Source organism: Centroberyx affinis, unplaced genomic scaffold (genome assembly GCF_046629955.1).
Source record: "Centroberyx affinis isolate AG114_WGS23_722 - 3 ecotype Tasmania unplaced genomic scaffold, CSIRO-AGI_Caff_v1 ptg006241l_1, whole genome shotgun sequence".
Lineage (NCBI taxonomy): Eukaryota > Metazoa > Chordata > Actinopteri > Beryciformes > Berycidae > Centroberyx > Centroberyx affinis.
Genome location: NW_027283173.1, coordinates 55,831 through 76,216, shown reverse-complemented (window position 1 = coordinate 76,216; position 20,386 = coordinate 55,831). Strand labels below are relative to the sequence as shown.

The following is a 20,386-nucleotide window of genomic DNA, read 5'->3' as shown; positions in this document are numbered from 1 at the left end:
TGTGTGTGTGTTGTTTGCGTGTGCCGTGTTCCAATGAGTGTTTTCATTAGTTGGTGCTGAGCTGCCCACATAGTAAATGGAGTGCAAACAGTCCATTGATTTGAACTCGATATCACCACCCAACTTTTTCTCTCTTTCTCTCTGGACTGTGGTTTTATTGATTCACTCACTGTGTAAAAAAACCTTTTAGTCGTGCTACTGAATGAATGAAATTGTATTTTCGTGTCATGCCAAATTAATGGCCCATCCCGCATGAGATTATATGACACAGTGTTTTACAAACATGAAAAAAGGCCATAAATACTTGCTACTTGTAGCATTTTATCATCAATAAATCATTATCACATTCATTTTGAGGCAGTGTAATTACTGTAAACAAACAACCATCAAACACCACAACGACCATCACTGAGAAGACTGGCAGCCTCTACGGGCATCTACGCTGCATTTTACATTGTATGCCGGGGGAAATGCACTGGATTGCTTTATGGGTTATGGTACAAAATAGGAACCATACTGAATGCAAACCTTTATCTCAGTTCCACTATTCTAACTTTCAACTTCACATTATCTTACTTCATCAGAATGCATAAAGGCTGTTATCGAGGGCTGTTATTGGCTGTTATGCTTTTTCTCACTCTTCAAAACAAACATTGTGCTGCCGCTGAGGAGGGACAAGTAGCAACATCCTCTTTTCAACAGGACGCAATGGAGGTCTTCCTCCAGTTCTGTACAGGATCACTACTCAAACCAATTAACCCTTGAAGAACCGTCTGTTTTCTCTCTACGCAGCTGTAAATCAAGGCATGCTCTCATACAGCAGCTTAGCTGAATAAAACAAAACTGTAGAATTTAGCATTTAGCTTAGTCCTTAACCATCTTTCCCCCTGAGCACCCTAACCCATCACTGATCAAATCTGCAGTGAGCGTAGAGGGGGATAAATGAAGAGAGGACGAGAGCAGGATATCTGTCACTGTCGAGTCAGCCTCTGTCTGAGTCAGACATGCCCTCTTCCCTGATCCATCTGTGGTTTGTTAATGGGACTCTAGGAGGTCGTCTTGGGTCTCTTGCTGCAGCGCCGTCACACTCTCACATGGACAGTGAAGTCTGACCTATCACAAAGCACTGCTGGAAACTGGCACACATACAGCATGATGCACACACACACACATAGATTAAAGGTATACTGACAAAGTGTTGAACTGTTGAAAATGGCACACTTTCTTTATGATAGAGTTTGAAGTGTGGAGTGCTTTTGCATCATGCAATCAAATGCTGTGTCGAGTGATTGAACATGGAACTGCCTGCTTTGACTTTCCAGTGAGTGGAAATTCTCTAAGCTCTGTGGTTTTAAAACTTTCAATGTCCCATTTTCTGTTAAATCCTGTGTCGGCTTACCTTTAACACTCATTCCTCTGCTTGGTCTGCAGTCACACCCTCTAGTATCAGGCTTCTACACAGATTGTAAGTGACATACCTCTGGACTTGAGTGTGTATTGCTGCCCAGTAGAGTACCTTCTGCGCCTTATGTGTTTAACACACAATCTCTGGGCGATTGTGGACATGTCCCATTCTGACAGATGTGCGTGTGTCTGTGGGGGTGTGTGTGAGTGTGTGGGTATGTGGGTGTGCGCATAGAATAGCAGGTCAAGACTTGAATTGAAGCTTAAGCCAATGTAGCATTATGCTAATCAGGCACACACTGTTTACTTCCCCTCAGCCCCACCTTGGGTTTGGCTTCAGTACAGGTGTGCGTGTGTGTGTTCAAGGTAGAACAAAGGTGAGGTTGCCTACACAATGCCAAGGCAGAACAATAGATGGATGCCTTTTGAATGAAATGCTTATGCTTATTAAGTGTGATTTGACTCTGTGGAGCTCTCTCTCTCTTGCTCTCACGCACACATATCATGTATATGATGAATATTGCCTGAACACACCGTAGGACTCCTCTGTGTTTGTATTATAACTCCTCTCCAATTTGCCAGCTGTACTGTGTTTGCTTTGCTTTCCATCTACTCTCTGGGAAGTTTACCATTGCGTCTGTGGAGCCCCATGGGGAGGTCTGTCTGCCAGCTCCTCTGCCCCAGAGAGGGCTGCTGTCCCTGGCCACAGAGTCACTGCTGCTCCCCTGCAGGCCTGGCGCTCTACAGTCCCGCTCACATGAACCGGATGTCTAAGTTTCACCTTAAACTGTCCTTTTTTATCATAGCTGGACTAAACTAAAAACTCTTTACGTGATGTGAATGTGCATTGTGAACATAACCAGAGGATACTCTGTCACAAAAACCAAGCCAATTCTGTTTTTTCTTTCATGGCAGATATGTTTTTCTAACCAGTGTGCAAGCCTTCCTAGAGAATAGGTTAATAAGCTAGGCTACATCAAGTCAATTTTGTATTTTATTCCTGTGCTAGTTTTACACATGAAAAATCTTCTGTGGCGTAAAAAGACTTTTAGGTTTCACTTTAGCTGCGGGCTAATCTAGGGTGTTCCTCTGCTTCATTTAAAATCTATTTCATTGAAGTCGTCTGAGGAGATACGCGAAGTTTGCCTTGGAGATAAGAGAAGTTAAGAGGCTTCAGCGCACACAGCAGTGAAGACAGTGAAAGTGCAGTCATGCAGTTAAAGTTAAGAAAACACAGAAGTTGTAGAGTCAGAGCCTGTGCTTAGAGAGCAGTAAGACCAGACAAAGTTAAAGATGATGAAATACTACACAGTGTTTCGCTTGTCTCGCTGCCCACAGTACACAAGGTGGTCATAATGACATGTAGTCTAGCATTGTTAAAGAATCTTATGGAACAGCATGTCATTTATTATTCATACAGCCACAAACAAAAGTCATTTTTTGCCCATTTTTGGTCAGTTTGTAGTCAGCTGCCTGGCTGCCTGAGGAAACCTGATTTTTTTTCTTCCCCTTTTTGTATTTCAGAGTTGGTTTTTGTCTCACAGGTTGAATGGATTTGAATCCAATTGCGGTTGCAGTGTTGTGCTCTGTAACCTGTCTGTACCTTATTTCCTGGCAGCATGATGCATTAGGCTTGGCTTGTGTGGTTTCTCTGGGGCCTCAGGAAGCACACTCATAAATTACCAGAGATATCTGTGTCATTCTCAAGTCTGGTTGGAACAGGATGGCCTTGCCAAATTCTAGCCTGGTTTGCGGTACTTGTGTGTGAGCACATCTCCGCATCTGTTCATAGAGCTATTGAATAATGTTATTAACAATACTGAATAGGTCAGTTAAGCGTTCCTAAATTCTATATATAGTCTTTCTAGTTCCTATCTGTCTATGCCGTGGTGCTCTCTGATGTTTATCAGCTTTATATGAAGTATCAGGTTTATGTGAGCTAATTTTGTGTGATTGGCTTAAGGTATAAAGTTTTAAACATCTCATCTGCTAAATCTCTTTATCTGGATTCTCCCAATCCCATTTACTGCCCCCCAACACACACACACACACACACACACACACACACACACACACACAGGCCAGTTCAAATCTGCCAGTGTTAATCCGGTGTGTTGGTTTAGACAGTCATACTGGGTTAGATTAGTGATAGAAATGCACTGTAATGTCCGTTGCATGTGGTCTTTTAAGTGCTCATTGTGCACTTAAAAAGAAAGGCAGTAAAGAAGTGAGCGTCCCATCCAAATACAATATCCACTCTTGCTTTCACTCACATCTTTCCTTTACATCCGTCCTTTTCTTTTTTGAGGTTGATAGTGAATTAATAGGTGTAGTGGGAGTGCAGACGGCGCAGCACGCTCTGCAGGATGGGCTATCTTCCACATAGCCTATTAGCATACCATATGGCATATCACTGCACCCCGGTAGGTTACCTCCACACACACGCATGTTTTGGGTATGATATCTTATCAGCACATGAATATTATATAGGTAGGGTAACGTTTCGCAAGCGTTGTCTCCTCCACACAGCCGACTGTGTGCCTCAGTGACATTGATGGATCACTTTTATGCACACTAATTTTAACTAGCACACAGAGCCTTTTTCACATTCAAAGAGCCTTGGATGGTTGGGGGAGTTGTTGTTTTTTTGTTTTAGTCCTCTAGGATGAAATGCGGGGTGGGTGGATTTATGGATCAGTCTCTATTAGTTCATTCATCTGTCACTCACGATTTCCCAGACACCACTGATTGGATTTTGACATAATAATGCATCTCACCACTGCGTTCGGGCATTTTCCAAATTCCACTAATTAGCCCAAGGGGGGTGTTGGAGGGGGGGATTACAATTACAGATCCAAACAAGGTAACATTTTTTACTGATGGGCCCACAGGAGGAGAGCATCATTCGTTTCCTTGTTACCGACTTGTTTCCACCTCTGGTTCATGTTTCCCTCTGTAGCGAAAAAAATAAATTGATGGATTGAAGTCAGGAATAAACGGCTTCTTGGTGCCGGGGGAGACGAAAGAAAGATTTCCCTGGGCAATTGCCTGTGTGTTTGTGTCGGAGCGTCGTCCCCCCGTGGCAAGGTCTCTGCTCCCAGCTCCATCAATGAGATGCTCAAATGAGCTGGCTTGGTGGGAGTTAGAGTAGTGTTTGCTGGCCTACATTCTCTCTCTCTCTCTCTCTCTCTCTCTCTCTCTCTCTTCTCTCTCTCTCTCTCTCTCTCTCTCTCTCTCTCTCTCTCTCTCTCTCTTTGTCACACGTACACACACAGAGTACAAACCACACGGCACGCCTGCTTGCTTCCTCTCCGATCTCTAATCTTAGAATTTGAATGTAGAAAGGCGATGCAAATCATACACCAACGCACACACACACCATCAGGGTGTCTGCGCGTCTGCCTCATCTTGCTTTGTTTTGAATGCATTAAATGGGTTCCGTTTTCATTGAGAGGGGAAGAGGAGCTTGCAGTATTAATGCTTTTGTGTGATTGTTTGTGGGAGTGAAGAGGATCAATGTTCTATGGAAACAAAACAAAAAAACTCAAAGCAAGAGAGCATACAAGATTCAGCCTTTCATTTTCTTTAATAGATAATGTTTCACTTTGTTGGACAGTCTATTGTGGAGAGAGACAGGATCAAAGGTCCCAGGCCATTTAAATCTGGCCTGGATGCTGCAGGTACACTGATCCACCAGTCAGGAAACTCTCTATTTTCTATTCGTTTTTGTGACACTCTTTTTCAGTTGAACACAGTCTGCTGAGAAAAATCTAATCTAATCGTTTTAACAACCCATTTTATGGCCAATAGTTCCCTCTAAATAAATGGATTGCAGCCAGCCCATGTCTTACTTTCACATTCTGCCTTCAGATCCATTCATAAATTTTTCATTCCTTGCAGAGAAGTTGAACAGCCTACTTTCAGACAAATCCACTTTTCTGATGGGCAAATGTGTTGAAATGCTTAATGCCAAGCCTGGTGCGTTGTGTTTTGGTGTGTTTAGTGTGAGTGTCCACCCATCTGTATTATAATCTCAATGGCCTCAATACAAACCAGGGTCAGAGGACCAGTAATGACCAGATAGCTGCTCTGTAACGCAGACACGTGGGTCCTGTGAGGCATATGGTGCCTTTGTGGTCTATGTGTGTGTGTTCACATGTTAATAATTCCTACCCCCCCTGTCAACCTCAGACCCACTTTCCAGTTGCCGTCCAGTACGTGTGTGGATTACTGAGTGCGAGGCACGGCTAGTCGCACGTTTCCGCACATCAGTCCCCCCAAACCCGGCACATTTATGGCCGCCGGGCCGCTTGTGTGTGAGAGAAAGATGAAGCAAAGGAGGGAAGGTGAAAGTGTTTGAGTGTGCATGATCTGGGCACAACTATGAAAGAAAACAATTCAAGGTCATAAGTGTGTTTTTTTTGTGAGTGAGAGAGACTCAAACAGAAAGGTTGAGTGTGTGCTGCAGCGGGCAGAGGATGCAGCTTATTGGCTAGTAGACTTAGCGGACAGTAGATGTTCTCTCATCACACCGGGTTGCTCTGGACAGGCTGCAGTACTGGCTTCTTGGCTGGACTGTCGGGTATGTGTGTGTGTGTATGTGTGTAATGTTCTGAGAGTGTTGGCCATCTGTAATCAAGAATAGCGAGAAGTATAGCCTAATTCACAACGTGTTTTGCATGAATGAGCGAAAAGAAGATGCAAAATTATTGACTGCTTGGTACTGTAGGTCTGTTCTATGCACAGCTAGGAGCAAGGATTGCTGACTCTGCAGAATGCAGCGTAGGCTGCACCACTATGAGCCACAGGGCAAAATAAATGTCATAATTCTACATGTCTATATATAAGGAAAAGACAAAAAGGATAGAGCCAAAATACCCCCCTTCATGGAATGCCAGCAGTTTGTTCATGTGTATTTTAGAGCTTAGTGTGTGTGTATGCTTGGCTGCCGTGGCAACAGGAGTTACCACATACTAATATTTTAGGTAGCCTTACATAATCGTCTGCTATTGTCAATGCAGAGAGCAGTTATTCAGCTCAACAAGGATTGGAGCCCCGGGCTCCGCACTGCTCCACTCACTGACCAGTAGAGTCTTAAGAGAGATTTATTGACTCTTCTGCTGCTTTCTTCCCTCTCTCCCATCCGTCTAAACCCAAGCATCCTATCAAGGCCAAGCTAGACAGAGTGTGCAATTACTGTGAAATCCTAAGGTGCTATGGTCCTAAAATTCCTATTCTCTATTTTTCTCTCAGACTGAGGCGGGTGGTATACTAACCAGGAGTTTAGCACGAGATGTTAAGAACAGCAATGAACCAGAAGCTTTTCCTCAAGGCAACACAAGCAAACGCGTGATATTTTAGACCAATTACAGACTATCACGGTGTGGGGGCTGCTGCGCGAAAGATTTCACTAGCCAGCAAGCTTGTGCACAGAGACCGAAGCCAATGCAGGGCTTCGTTAGTTTCTGCAGCAAATAGCCTATACTATTTGCTCAAGTGTGGCGTCAGGAAAGCTTTGTTCTCACAAGTCGTCTCTTGTGTTTCTTAGGGAATGTCTACAAGTATGCCGACTTATTCAAGGTTATGCTGAAATAATGATGACTGTACGAGCTGTTCAAGTTGTCTGGCTTCTGTTGTGCAAGCCATCCTGATGTCAGCTCTGCTTGAGATGGCGTGCTGAATACTTAATGTTCCTTCTTCAAGTGCTAACATTCTTTGTGTGTGTGTGTGTGTGTGTCGCCAGGCGGAGCGCAGTGCCTGTGATGGCAACATCCTCAGCATCCCGGTGCCGATGCGTCGCGGCGGCTCAGAGTCCAACCTGGATGTGGTGGACAGCGCCGGAGAGGGCGGCGTGGGCCTGGACTTCAGCAAGGGACCGCTGGGCATCGACAGCCTGCAGCAGAAGATCCTCAAGGTCAGACACTTCCTTCACGGTCTCATTGTAGATTTATTGACATACAGAGCCATGTGTATGTTATGGACACAGGTGGGACCCAAACGCAGGACACGGACAGGGTGGAGTTGGTAAGGAAACGGGTTTATTGTCAGGGAGGATCTGGATGAGGGGCTGATGGCAGGGAACGGGAATCCGGTGGCAGCAGGGGTGAGTGATGGTAGGGAGGAGTGGGGCTTGGCGTGAGCGTGGGATGAGGGGAAGAGTGGCAGGCAGGGGGAGCTTGGAGGCTAGGAGGTTGCTGGCAGGCAGGCAGGGAGACAAGCAGGAAGACAGGCAGGCGGGTGATGGTCCTGAGATAAGAGAGGCTGGTTAGTCACAGGAAACACGAAGAGACAAAGTCACTAGGAGTTCTAACTAGATTGGCCTAGAAGCGTATCTACCACTGAGGTTGAAACAACAATCTGGCGAAGAATGGTTGAAGAGCCGGGGTAGATATACTGCAGGTAGATGAGCTGATGAGAGGCTGGTGAGAAGACTGGGAGAGGTGCAGACAGGTGTGCAGGATGAGCAGAGCCGTTACAGTAATATTTTTACTTTCCCCAGTAATGAGTGGATTACCATTTCAGTATCAGTAATAATCAGTCAGTATTGGTAACCAATCAAAAACATGAAATAATTATTATGTTTATATAAATTATGTTTTATCATCTCTAAATACCAGATTTAAGTTGAATTATTCTTCAGCTGTATCCCACTCCATCCCCTGATTCATTGTCATCATAATTAGTCATTGTGAAATGGCAGAAAAGTCGACTCTCTGGGAGGACAAAAACATTGGACGTCAATGCTTTTTAGTTACTCTGTCTATTCACAGGAGAGTTAATTGATTTATCCTCATTTTCTGAGGGTAAAACAGGATGCAGCTGCCAATTTTGGGGCTTTAATGGAAAAGTGATGTAATGAATAGTGTAATGAATTACTGATCCCAGTGGGTAAAGTAATAAAATTACCTTTGAAATATATAGAGTAATGTATTACTTTTTGTTAGTAACGAGGTCAACACTGCTCCTTAACATGATGATCTCCAAATATATTTACTACTTACTGTCAACATGATTATACATTTTTAACATCCAGTCTTCGTGCACAACCCCAAGATCCACCCCTCATCATCTCTCTCTCCCCCCCTCCGCTCTCCCCGCAGGTGACGGAGCAGATCAAGGTGGAGCAGACGGCTCGGGACCAGAACGTCGCCGAGTACCTGAAGCTGGTGAACAACGCCGACAAGCAGCAGGTGGGGCGAATCCGCCAGGTGTTTGAGAAGAAGAACCAGAAGTCGGCGCACTCCATCGCCCGGCTGCAGAGGAAGCTGGAGCAGTACCACCGCCGCATGAAGGACAGCGAGACAAACGGCAAGCACAGCCACAAAGACGGCGGCCAGAAGGAGTCCGGGACTCAGAGCAAGGACGGCAGCCTGCGGGACGTCAGCGCCACCGGGCGGCACCCGGCGCTGGACAAGGTGAAGACCATCGGGCCCGGCGTGTCGCTCTCGCCGCCCTTCTTCTTCAACAAGTCGCGGGAGTTCGCCAACCTCATCAGGAACAAGTTCGGCAGCGCCGACAACATCGCCCACCTCAAGAGCTCCATGGAGGCAGGGGCGGGGCTCCAGGTGGAGGGCGGGGCCCGGGCGCTGAGCGGCAGCGCCACCACGGTCGCCAAGACGTCCAAGTACCCGAGCGACGACGAGTGCTCCACCGGGACCTCTGTGTCCGCCGACTCTAACGGGAACCCGGCCGGGGGTTCGGGGGCGGGGTCCGGGGGTCCCGGCAGGTCGGACTCCCAGGGCCGCCTGGGGGAGGTGCTAGAGGTGGTCAGGGAGATCAGGGAGGCTCAGGCACAGCTGGCTGAGGACATGGAAACTCTGAAATCACAGTTCAAGAGAGACTACGGCTACTTCACACAGACACTGCAGGAGGAGAGATACAGGTAGGTACAACATTAACACACACTCGTGTTTTTAGTATGGGTGACTCATGTGGGAGTCAAAGCCTAATCCTGGCAGTACTGGTGCCTCGCTCTGCCCAGTGAGCTTTACAGGACACACACACACCCAGTTATGGGTCCATGTGATCCATTCAAATATAGTCCCAAGTAGCTGAGAATAATTTTGTTAGCACTTCTGCTGTGAAGCTTTTTGACAGTTTAGGAGGGCATTATTATAAGCTCTTGTAAACTAAAAATAGACAGTGGAGCTTACACAGAAACTCCCTGGACTGTCGCTAAAGTCAACTGAGGGCAAATATTTCAACAGCTTAGTTGCAGTAGTGGATAAACAGCTGTACAGTTACTCACCCACACACACTCAATTATGCATTGTTTCTCCCTCTCTCCCTCTTGGCTCTCTGCCTCCACCTACTCTGTGTGTGTGTGTGTGTGTGTGTGTTTCTGTCTGTCAGGTATGAGCGGTTGGAGGATCAGTTAAATGACCTGACAGAGCTGCACCAGCATGAGACCAGCAATCTAAAGCAGGAACTGGCCAGCATTGAGGAAAAAGTGGCCTACCAGGCCTACGAGAGGGCCAGGGATATACAGGTACATGAGACACACACACACACACACACACACACACACACACACACACACACACACTTGGCCTTTAAGAGCCAGTTATATAATATTAAACAACACACTCACATTTAGTCTCTGACTATGTTTGAACATTTACAGCATTGGAATTTTTCAGTTTTGATTTCAGACTTTATGGATGCATAACTCCCATTAATTTCTAATGGAACGTTGAACTCCTGTTCATCTCTAACTAACGGGACGTTCAACTCCCATGTATTCCTAATGGGACGTTCAGCTCCTGTTCATTTCTAATGGAATGTACAACTCCCATTAATTTCTAATGGGACGCACAGCTTTCATTCATTTCCAATGGTACACACAACTCCCATTCATTTCTTAAAAGATTATTTTTGGGGCATTTGCGTTTTTTAGGTAGTCAACAGTAGATCCCAGGCCTGATTCCCCCAGCAACTCCCATTCATTTCTAATGCAGTACATATCAGTTAATTTCTAATGTGTGTGTGTGTGTGTGTGTGCGCGTGCGTGTGCAGGAGGCCCTGGAGTCGTGCCAGACTCGGGTGTCCAAGCTGGAGCTCCAGCAGCAGCAGCAGCAGACGGTTCAGCTGGAAAACACCGACGCCAAGGTGCTGCTCGGCAAGTGCATCAACATCATGCTGGCCATCGTCACGGTGATCCTGGTGTGCGTTTCCACGGCGGCCAAGTTCACCGCCCCGCTGCTGCGCAGCCGCCTCCACCTGGCTCTCACCTGCGTGGGCGTGTCGCTGCTGGCGCTGCTGTGGAAGAACTGGGAACATTTACAGTGCGCGCTAGAGCGGCTGCTCCTGCCGCACTGAGCCAGACTCGCCGCCGCGAACGCTAACGAGACCGTCGACCTTTTGGCCAACCCCGGGCCAAGATGGCGGAGGTGTGTCGTCATGGAGACGTAGGAAACAGGGAGGAGTTTACATGTAGCCTTACACCATTCCCTCGTTCCCTACTTCTTACGGTCAGCGTCGCCCTAGGGACTCCACAGCGACTTGATTGACAGTTCTGTGTTTTGCATGCCTAACTGGGTCGACGCAGAAGCACATAGGGCCGGCTGTGGGTATCGGAAGCCTGAGAGCCTTTCCCAGAATGCACCTCCGGAGGATTTCAGCAGACACCGTACAGACGTGAGCGGTTCATAGGGATGTAAACTGATCCGTCAGTCATACACGCATCCATCACGACCGAACACAGGTGTGACAAAGCTCTTCATCACGTTACGATGCGCTGTCTACAACGCTAAAGGCATGGGCCGTGCAAAAGTGTGTAGTAGTATCACTACAGTCGGGACTGTCGGACCAATGGCGGGGAAGTCAGCTGGAACTGACCGATCAGATGAGTGCCACACCAGATCCCGAGGCATATTACTGGCTTTTGGACTCGTCTCGCTCTCATCTGTACGTCCGGTCGCTCTCACAGTAAAGACATTAAAGTCTAAATAAAGTGTGGTCTTTTATAGGGGCATGGAAATAGAGTGATTATTTCCTGTCCTTAAAGGGAAGTGTATCTATTATAACCAACCAACCAACCCCCCCCCCCCACCCCTCCAAACCTCTCCAAAAAGACACTCGCTGGCAGTGTTTTGCCAGTCGATGGGTCTTGAAGCCACACACGCCTACAGTTTGCCTCCTTACATACCAGCCAGCTGTGACACACACACAAACACACACCCACCTGAAGGCTGATTTATTTGTACCGTGTGTGTCACCGTACTTTACTGTTCTGTATTTATGGGGATTTTTTTTGTCGTCTGTGTCTCCTTCAAAGGCACATATTGAAGTGTAAGCCTAGTATATACACAATTTGGAATCGTATGCGTGTGTGTGTGTGTGTTTGTTGTGCCCGTCTGAGCGGGTCAGCATGTGCGTCTGCGTCCGCCTGCCTGTGCGTCTGTATTTCTCAAGGGAAACGTTATGAACTGCCACCCGTCGTGTTATTTGATGCTTTGGGGTTTTCGTCATGTAAAATATGTTTTGTGTTGTTTCGGTAAGTTGCTTCTCAAGACGATTTGAGACGAAATGTGGTCTGTGAGTCACCATGCTCTGCTCTGTCCCAAAGACGGCTCCCTTAGCATCTAGCTCGCTACCTTGATACTTTCTCTCAGTGCAGAGAGCAGGAGCAACTTCTGATATGAGAAGAGTTTAGGGACGAAGGTCTGGATGTGAGCGTCGCGTGTCTCACTTAAAGACACCGATTTTATTGAATTGCCTTTTTATGATGTGAACAGAACAAATTCACTTCTGTGTGAAGCCTTTGATGTCATGCTGCCTTCATGTCATATGGGAATAACAGCGGGAACATCTTGACGCTTCAAAGCGCCCACTTGTAAGTGTTGTGTGTGTTGAAACTCATTTGAATATTTTCTGTAGATTTTAATTGCTCATGATAATTATTCTGAGCCTTTTCCCACTTAGTCACATTAGTTACAGTTGAACTGATGTCTTACAGCAAATCAAACTTTGCAATGGCAACCACAAACGAAAACTCCAGCAAGTAGTTGTGCACAGCTGTCCCCCCCAAGTCTATTTTAAAATGTATGAAATGAGTTATGTGATGAAGACCATTCCATTTTGGTTGTTTTACTTGAATTGAGGATATGATTCCCTACACAAAAATGACGTCGGAGAAATCGACTTAAATCTGAAGTATTTACTGCTTCAAATTGAATGCTTGAATGGTATTTCCATGTAGGAAGCTCCTAGCGATCGTCTTTCCCACGTGACTTGAATGCAGCATCACTGACTGGACAGAGGGAACCGAACAATGTAGCTCCACGCTCCCTGGCCCTGTATCACTGTGATGAAGAGGGGGGTGATATAGGCCCGATGCCTTTTCAATGCAGCTCATTTGTTTTAACTGTACTTTCTATTCTGTGTTCCCGTCTCTCCAAAAAGCCAAATATGGAGAGATCTCTTGGGTTTTTCTGTGGATTTTTGTGGCTTTTTTTGGGGTACCTTAGCCTTTCAGTGTAATAATCTAATGACTACAACTGTTTTTTTTGCCATTAGTCTTTGATATCTTGCTGTTCCAAATTGGCCCAAACACTATTTCTGTCTCCTGTTCGGGAGAGAAGTGCACCCCTCTCCAAAAGCTGTAATTGTTCCATACTGTGTGTTTTGAATATTTCCGTGTCCTCTTGGAATACATCATTTTTTTTTTTCAAATGAGAAATAAATCCTCTTGGTTTTTCTAAAATTGTTACTGATTCCGTGTCTGCTATTGGTTTCTTTTCATGTTCAACTAGTGATGGATTTTAGATTAGCTCTATCAGATCCCATCTCATCCATTATACATCATCCTTCAGACGGATTGCATGATGTAAGGAGGACTGGAGGATCAAACTGCTCCTCGAGCATCACAAGGAATTCATACATAAAATAGGCCTCAATAACACCCACCAACTATTCAACATGATTCCAAATATCACTTAACTCAGTATTCACTACTGCATATCCTGTTCTGTCCAATAAAACCTCAGATTAATGGTATTCTAACTTCTCAAAACTAAAATATAATTATGACTTTGATAATATTTAGTCTGCTTATTTCACATTAAATGAGACAAAATAATGCCTGTAATTGTATGATGAATCATACATCGTTAAACCCCTGAAATTTCTGCAGTTAATTCCTCATTACCTTCTGGAATTACTGTTTTTTATATATCTTGCTTTCAGCTGCTTAACCAGAGAAAATGTGCTTGCTGATTCTCTAGGAGGGATCTGAGGCTGAGGATGAGGATGCCGAAGGTCAATCCATGTTAGCATGCCAGCCAAATGCCAAGGTGACCCGTTGTATCTGATCCACCATCTGAAAAGCAGCCAGTTCAAATGGGAAGTTAGGAATGTTATACCAGTGGGAGTGTGCTTACTGAATCACGGCATTTTCTTTTCCAGCATTTAATCAAGCTGACTTCATCTGCCGAGCCAGCCAAGTGTTAACGGAAGCCAGTCTGACATTGATGAAGGATAACTGTGTGAATCTTTATGGCAGGCGCACATCCCATTAAAGATTCACACGGTTTTTCAGGTTAGAGGTAGAAAAAAAAAAAGCTGAATTCCATTTGATAGCTGCAGGTTATGTGCTCAGAAAAATATTGAAAGACGCAGCCCGGTCTCCATGGCTGCTTTTCTCTGAATGGATACCCATGGGGATTTCATCATTAAAGATGCTTCCTTCTCCATATTAATATTTCAGACCGACCTGCAGTTGTCAATCAGCACAAACAACAGAAAGATCAGTGTGCAATGATGATGATATTAATACAATAAACGTGGAAGTGCAGTGTATGAGGTTGAAGAGAGAACAAAGTGGAGTGGTTTGAGTGATGTTGGCCATGGAACCTGCAAAACAAACAGTTTTAGCATTATAGAAGGAATTTCATATGAATTTCTGAATGATTTTTGGCCTGGCAGAGAAGTTGACCCGGTTAGTGAGGAGTCCCATGTCAGTCAGAGTCCAAACTGTGAAGCCGGAGGCAGGCATGTCAGCTGGAGTCTGCACAGTCCCTTTCATCTGTGGCTTTATTCTTATTATGCTCAGACATATCTGTGTGAATGTGTGCACTCTCAAAAATGCTGGTTGCATTATGCCTGTTATTACTGTAGAAAGGATTGAAACGTTGAAAGCCAGTGCAAGGCTGTCAATTCACTAAACCCTAGGGTATGGCAAAGTATGTGCTTCTAATATCATTTTCCACAAATATCAAGTAAATCCACTACATTTCTGAGGACAAAGTGCAGCAAGGACTGATGACTCACAAGATACTGGTCAAAATTGAGCCAAAATTGGTCCTGAAAGCTGCTGATATGATTATTTTAGATACAACTTCCAGGTGATATTTGCTTGACCTTCTGCTCTCCATTATAATCATAAAAACACCAAAATCCCATTTAATTCCACACTTTGCCATATGCAACTGATTCCCATCCCAGAGGTGTTACAGCTACAAGACAGGTACAATGTTGAGCAAGTCGGTTTGCTGTCTGGCACACGCAGCTGTTAATGTCCATGTTCCAACTGTTTTGCTGCTCATGAATCTTTCAGCCGGCTTCATTATTTAAACAGTGTTTTGCTCTCCCACTTTTCTGCCGCTCTTTGCTGTGCACACCGCCCTGTTTCTGCCAGCGCTCATCCCACTCAGCGGGGGCAGGCTGACCCACCAGGCTGGGGAATAATGAGGATTAAACATCTGCACAGGGCACAGGTACAGTATGGGTGGATGTATGCATGCATGCCACATGGGATAAAACTAAGACAGGACACTGACACCTAGCTGTCAGTTATGAGCAGTGACTCCACATCATACATCCTCTCTGGAAAGTAGTTTGGTCTCTTTCACGTTTTTTTGTTTAATTAAATGAAATAAGAGTCTTACAAGATTATTTATAGATATTATTCCCCAATTATTTAAGCAAATGTATTGATAGTTACTATATTTGTTGTGAACATCATGAGACTGTGGTTAATCTGTTCTGGCACTCTGTACATACCAACAAAATCTGGAAAGATGTCTGTAATTTTATTTTTCTATAAGGATATAATTGTAAAACTACAGTAAAAACATTTTTCAGTCATCTCATTATTCTCTAAGCAAAATATCATATTCATCATCAAAAATTCTGAATGGAAAACTCCTATGTATCATTTTTCTAAATTCAGCTGAACAATATGGCAAAACTGTTTTCTATACTAATAACAAAAATAACAAAAACATCTCTGGTTGTGTTCTGTATGCTTTGTTGTTAGTAGAACATCACTAAAATACACTTACTTTGCAACACACTGAAAAGAAAAAAGATTAAATGGTGAAGCTTACAAAAATATATATATATACTCTCAGCACATTCATATTACCATTATCACAATTTATAATACATTAAATAATTAAAATGTATGATTCAATTCCATCGTACACTTAATATAACTCATTTATCAGTCTCACACTTTTTGACACATAGTGTGCATAACATCCACAACACTAGGTGGCGATAGTGAGCTGTCAGCGGGGCCGAGCGTGGTGTTGGCGCGAAACCGGATCTCGTCATAACAGTCCCCCTTAAAAAAAAGTTACAAAATAACCTAACATAACCTCGCTGAGGACCATATGCCTAGCCCCGCTTGAATAGGGGCGACAGAAAACGTCTTTTTGCTATCGATTTTCGAATATGTAATATAAAACTCAGCTAACTAGTGATTTGTGACTTTGTGTTATCAAAGTGACCAAACGTTAGGAAGTCAACACAGGGATGTTGGCTAATGTTAGCTAGCTGGTTAGCTAATGTTGGTGTAGACAAGCGGTCTCTCTACATTGCGGACTGGTTTCATACGGATTGACTTTCACTCCGAATGGATGAGCACAAGGAGAATATCCACGACAAAGATGTCAATGTGAAGATGTCTAATACAAGAGAAGACGAAAAGGTTTGTATGGGCAGCACGCTAGCTAGCGCTAACTATGCACATACAGCCCCGATACGTTCCGTCGCCTCATGTATTAGAGACCGTCACGTCAAACCTCATATACAAATCTGACAAGTTAATGCCACCTTACTTACAGCTAAAGGACATAATTGGTAGACATGACTTAGGACCTTTATTAATCGTTACCAGTCACTCTTCGATTCGGCTTGCATTCATTACACCAAGGAGCACTTATTTCAATAACATTTCTACTTATAAAATCGGCACACCTGTTATTCTCACCGTCTTCCACCCAACTAGACCGTGGTGGGCGGTGGCGAGTAACCAATTCTAAACGTTGAAATTATATCCATACAAGTCCTGTTTATGGATTATATGTACGCCGAATTGAAGAGTGCCGCCTATCGATTCAGGAAAGACCTTGAGTTATATCTGACTATGATAAGAAAAAATGCCAGATTCTTGCGTGATGTTCTCTATAAACAAGAAAACGGTCATATCGGGGCTAAAAGGCTAGCATGATACACACAGGCTCAGATTGTCTGTCACACACTCACAGTCTGTTGAATTCTCTATTTGTGAATCTGTAGCGCTATTTACATTATTCCTAACTCCTGTCGCAGATGTTAACTGAAGTAATTTTTCTTCTTTCAGGCAAAGCCTTGTAGCAGGATTTGCACTACAGAAGAATCTGCCCCTGAAGTGTCTTCGGCTCAGTCGAAGGGTGAATTCAGTGATCCAGTGTACAAAGAGATTGCTCTGGCTAATGGGCACATCAACCGCATGACCAAGGATGAGCTTCGGTCCAAACTAGCAGAGTTGAAGCTTGACACAAGGTAATTATAATAATTCAGACAACACACATCCACAAAGAATATGTAAAAATGTATACGTCCTTTTCTCATCCATTTCTATCTTTATATATATCTCTATTAAATTTGTTTTATCCTGTGTTTGTAAAGCGTCTTTGAGCACAGAGAAAAGCGCGATATAAATGTCATGTATTATTATTATTATTATTATTATTAAATATCTCATTCAGTGTTGACATTGACAGACATACAGAATAAAACTAAAACATTTGTATATAATTGTGTCTTACAGGGGTGTGAAGGATGTGATGAAGAAGAGGCTGAAGAGCCACTACAAGAAGCAGAAGCTGATGCAGTCTGTCGCTGCCGGAGGGGCCACTGATACCTACTACGACTACATCTGTGTGGTGGACTTCGAGGCAACGTGTGAAGAGGATAATCCCCCAGACTTCCTTCATGAAATCATTGAATTCCCGATGGTCCTTATCAACACGCACACCTTGGAGATTGTGAGTGGGGGAAACATGGTGGCAATCTGTACCCATCCTTATGCATTATTGGAATAATATCTTTGTAATATATGAACACCTATGAACTGCTGGTTCACATAGTCAAGGCTAAGACTATACATTCTGCTATTATGAATCACATTCCTCCCATTTACTATGCAGGTGGACACCTTCCAGGAATATGTAAAACCAGAAGTGAACACGCAGCTCTCAGACTTCTGCGTGAATTTAACAGGAATTACACAGGTGGGTTGAGCTCAATTTGAATGAATATCTCTTCTTTGATATCAATTTCACATTAATGTAATCAGGATTGTTGCTCTGTTGAACAGAAAATGGTAGATGAAGCGGACACATTCCCAGCAGTCCTTCAGCGAGTCGTGCATTGGCTTCAGGAGAGGGAGCTTGGAACAAAGTACAAATATGCCATGCTGACTGACGGGTATGATTTTCACATTAATGATACACAACGTAAAGTCACTGCTCAGTGTCTTGTTGGGAACAGTGGCTCACAAACTCACACTCCTCTGTTTTGTATATTTTCTAGATCTTGGGATATGAGCAAGTTCCTCAACATCCAGTGTCGCATAAGCAGGATCAGATACCCTCAATTTGCAAAGAAGTGGATAAACATACGGAAATCATATGGGAACTTCTACAAGGTTTGACTTTTATATTAAGTTGGGAGACTTTAAGTAAATGTCTTACCATTTGTATAACTGAAGAGTGTCTTTTAATGGAGCTACAGTAATAATGGCAAATCTTGACTGATTGCAGCAATTTATTTATCAGATGTATTAGAAATTAGGCTTTGACTGATATGGTTTTTTGAAGGCATTGAAACTGCTGATAACCAATATATCTTTACATTTGGCCGTTTTCATGTGAGAAACTGACAAACATTCAGTGTTTCCCCCACGACGATATACCCATATATCGGCGTGAACCCTATTGGAAACGACAGAAACCCACCAAACGCTTGTGTCTCTCCCGCAGGTCCCGCGCACACAGACGAAGCTGAGCACCATGCTGGAGAAGCTGGGCCTGAAGTACGAGGGCCGGCCCCACTCCGGCCTGGACGACTCGCGCAACATCGCCCGCATAGCGCTGCGCATGCTCCAGGACGGCTGCCAGCTGCGCGTCAACGAGCGCATGCACGCCGGCCAGCTGCTGCCGGTGCCCAGCTCGGCCCCCGTGGAGGGAGCCCCCCCGCCGCTCAACCCCCGCAGCCGGGACTAGACCCGGACGCCGCCGCCGCCCCGCCCCACCCCCGAGACTGAGTCTTGTGCATATTGGCCTTAAAAACAGGCAGCCCCGTGTCTGTTTTTACCCCGCCCCCGTGACTTGAAAAAAAAAATTCCAAAGCACTTTTACAGTCTTGTTGTAGTCCATTTTTGTTTAGGCGCTGGAACCCTGTAGTCAGAGTATGTAGGGTGCTAGTTGGGGTTAGACCGATATATCTGGCCGATTATTTGCCTTTGATTTAAAAATTGGTCAGTCAGCGACGTCTGACCAGAGAAATCATTCCAGTTTGTTGTGGGAGGATTTTACTCAGCAGCTTCAGGAGTGCCAGTCTGTAAAACCTGCAGTGAAACCTGCCTCACCCTGCTGCAAGGAGCTGCTCACCCACCTAAAAGAATTTAATTAGTATGGGTTTCAATGGAGAGTTTTAGTATGAGTTTCAATGGAGAGTTTTAGTGTCCCATGATGGTCTAAATGCTATTTCCACCCTGACAAGAATCTTATTCTGTGGGAAACACTGAATCCTTGTAATTTTTTGGGTCCAATTTAAAGATCTTTATTATCATCAGTTTCAGTCCAAAAATATCTCTATCAGTATTGGCCTTCAATTTGCCATATCTGTCTAACCCTAGTACTAGTATTATGACCGTAACATGAATTTTGCCGCTGCTATTCCTGTGCTAATGTTTCAAGTGCTGCATTTAACAGAACCATAACGTCACACTGTTTGCCCGTTAACTTTGTCCAGAGTATGTTGAAGGTCTGAAAACAGTCTTATGAACTTTGACTAGATGTATTTTCTCACAGATTCTGCAGATGTACAGAAATCCATAAGTATTTGAATAAGAACACACTTTGTTTTGGCTTCATATGCATTATATAGGATATGAAATGAGTGTTCATTTGAAGAGCCTCTCCTCTATGGACAGTTTAAGAAATTCAGACAAAGCTTAAGTCCGCTTGATGTAAGCCTGTGTTATGGGATTCAGTCATCTTTTGTATGGACATTGAATGAGTTTTATTTTATGAAACTTGGTCTATTTTAACAGGAATAAATATTCTCCAAAATCCAAATCAAGTACGTTTCGTTCTTACTCTATACTAAGTGTGTCCTCTCTGTTCAAACTTACCATGTAAAATCTGTTCAAATCATTTCAGCTTGCATGCCCTTGTAGAACTTCACTTATGCAATATCATATTAACCTTTATTTGAACTGTATCAAGGCAAGCATGGTGTCTGCAGGTATGGTTTAATGTCTTAAATCATATTCTCTAAACTCAAGACCTTAAAGGCTTCAAATACAGTCAAATAAAGCATTTAAACAGTTACGTTCTTTTTTACATGTGTTAAAAAGTTGTGCAGGTTTTAGTGTATTTTTCAAGTGATTAATCAGCTCAGTTATGCAAAACTATTCTGATACATATTTCCCTCCTATACTGAAACTGGTATAGAAAGAGGGAAATCAACTCTCCAAAATCAACTTCAC

At 44.1% G+C, this 20,386-nt stretch overlaps 2 protein-coding genes across 3 annotated transcripts in view; both read left to right on the top strand.

Moving 5' to 3' along the window:
* The window catches only part of LOC139638255 (transmembrane and coiled-coil domain protein 3-like), a 29,297-nt gene extending 16,206 nt beyond the window's left edge, over nt 1-13,091 (top strand). For both annotated transcript variants that reach the window (XM_071512325.1, XM_071512326.1), the window contains exons 2-5: nt 7,148-7,318; nt 8,505-9,286; nt 9,757-9,892; nt 10,420-13,091. In XM_071512325.1, the coding sequence (XP_071368426.1) occupies nt 7,148-7,318; nt 8,505-9,286; nt 9,757-9,892; nt 10,420-10,722 (1,392 nt within the window). In that variant the 3' untranslated portion in view covers nt 10,723-13,091. The remainder of the gene's footprint in view (nt 1-7,147; nt 7,319-8,504; nt 9,287-9,756; nt 9,893-10,419) is intronic.
* A 2,896-nt stretch (nt 13,092-15,987) lies between these two features.
* eri1 (exoribonuclease 1) lies at nt 15,988-19,967 on the top strand. Its single transcript, XM_071512328.1, has 7 exons — nt 15,988-16,336; nt 16,991-17,172; nt 17,441-17,657; nt 17,820-17,903; nt 17,990-18,099; nt 18,205-18,319; nt 18,654-19,967. Exons 1-7 carry the CDS (start codon nt 16,262-16,264, stop codon nt 18,894-18,896), a joined length of 1,026 nt encoding a protein of 341 aa, XP_071368429.1. The 5' UTR covers nt 15,988-16,261; the 3' UTR covers nt 18,897-19,967.
* The last annotated feature ends 419 nt before the right edge of the window (nt 19,968-20,386 follow it).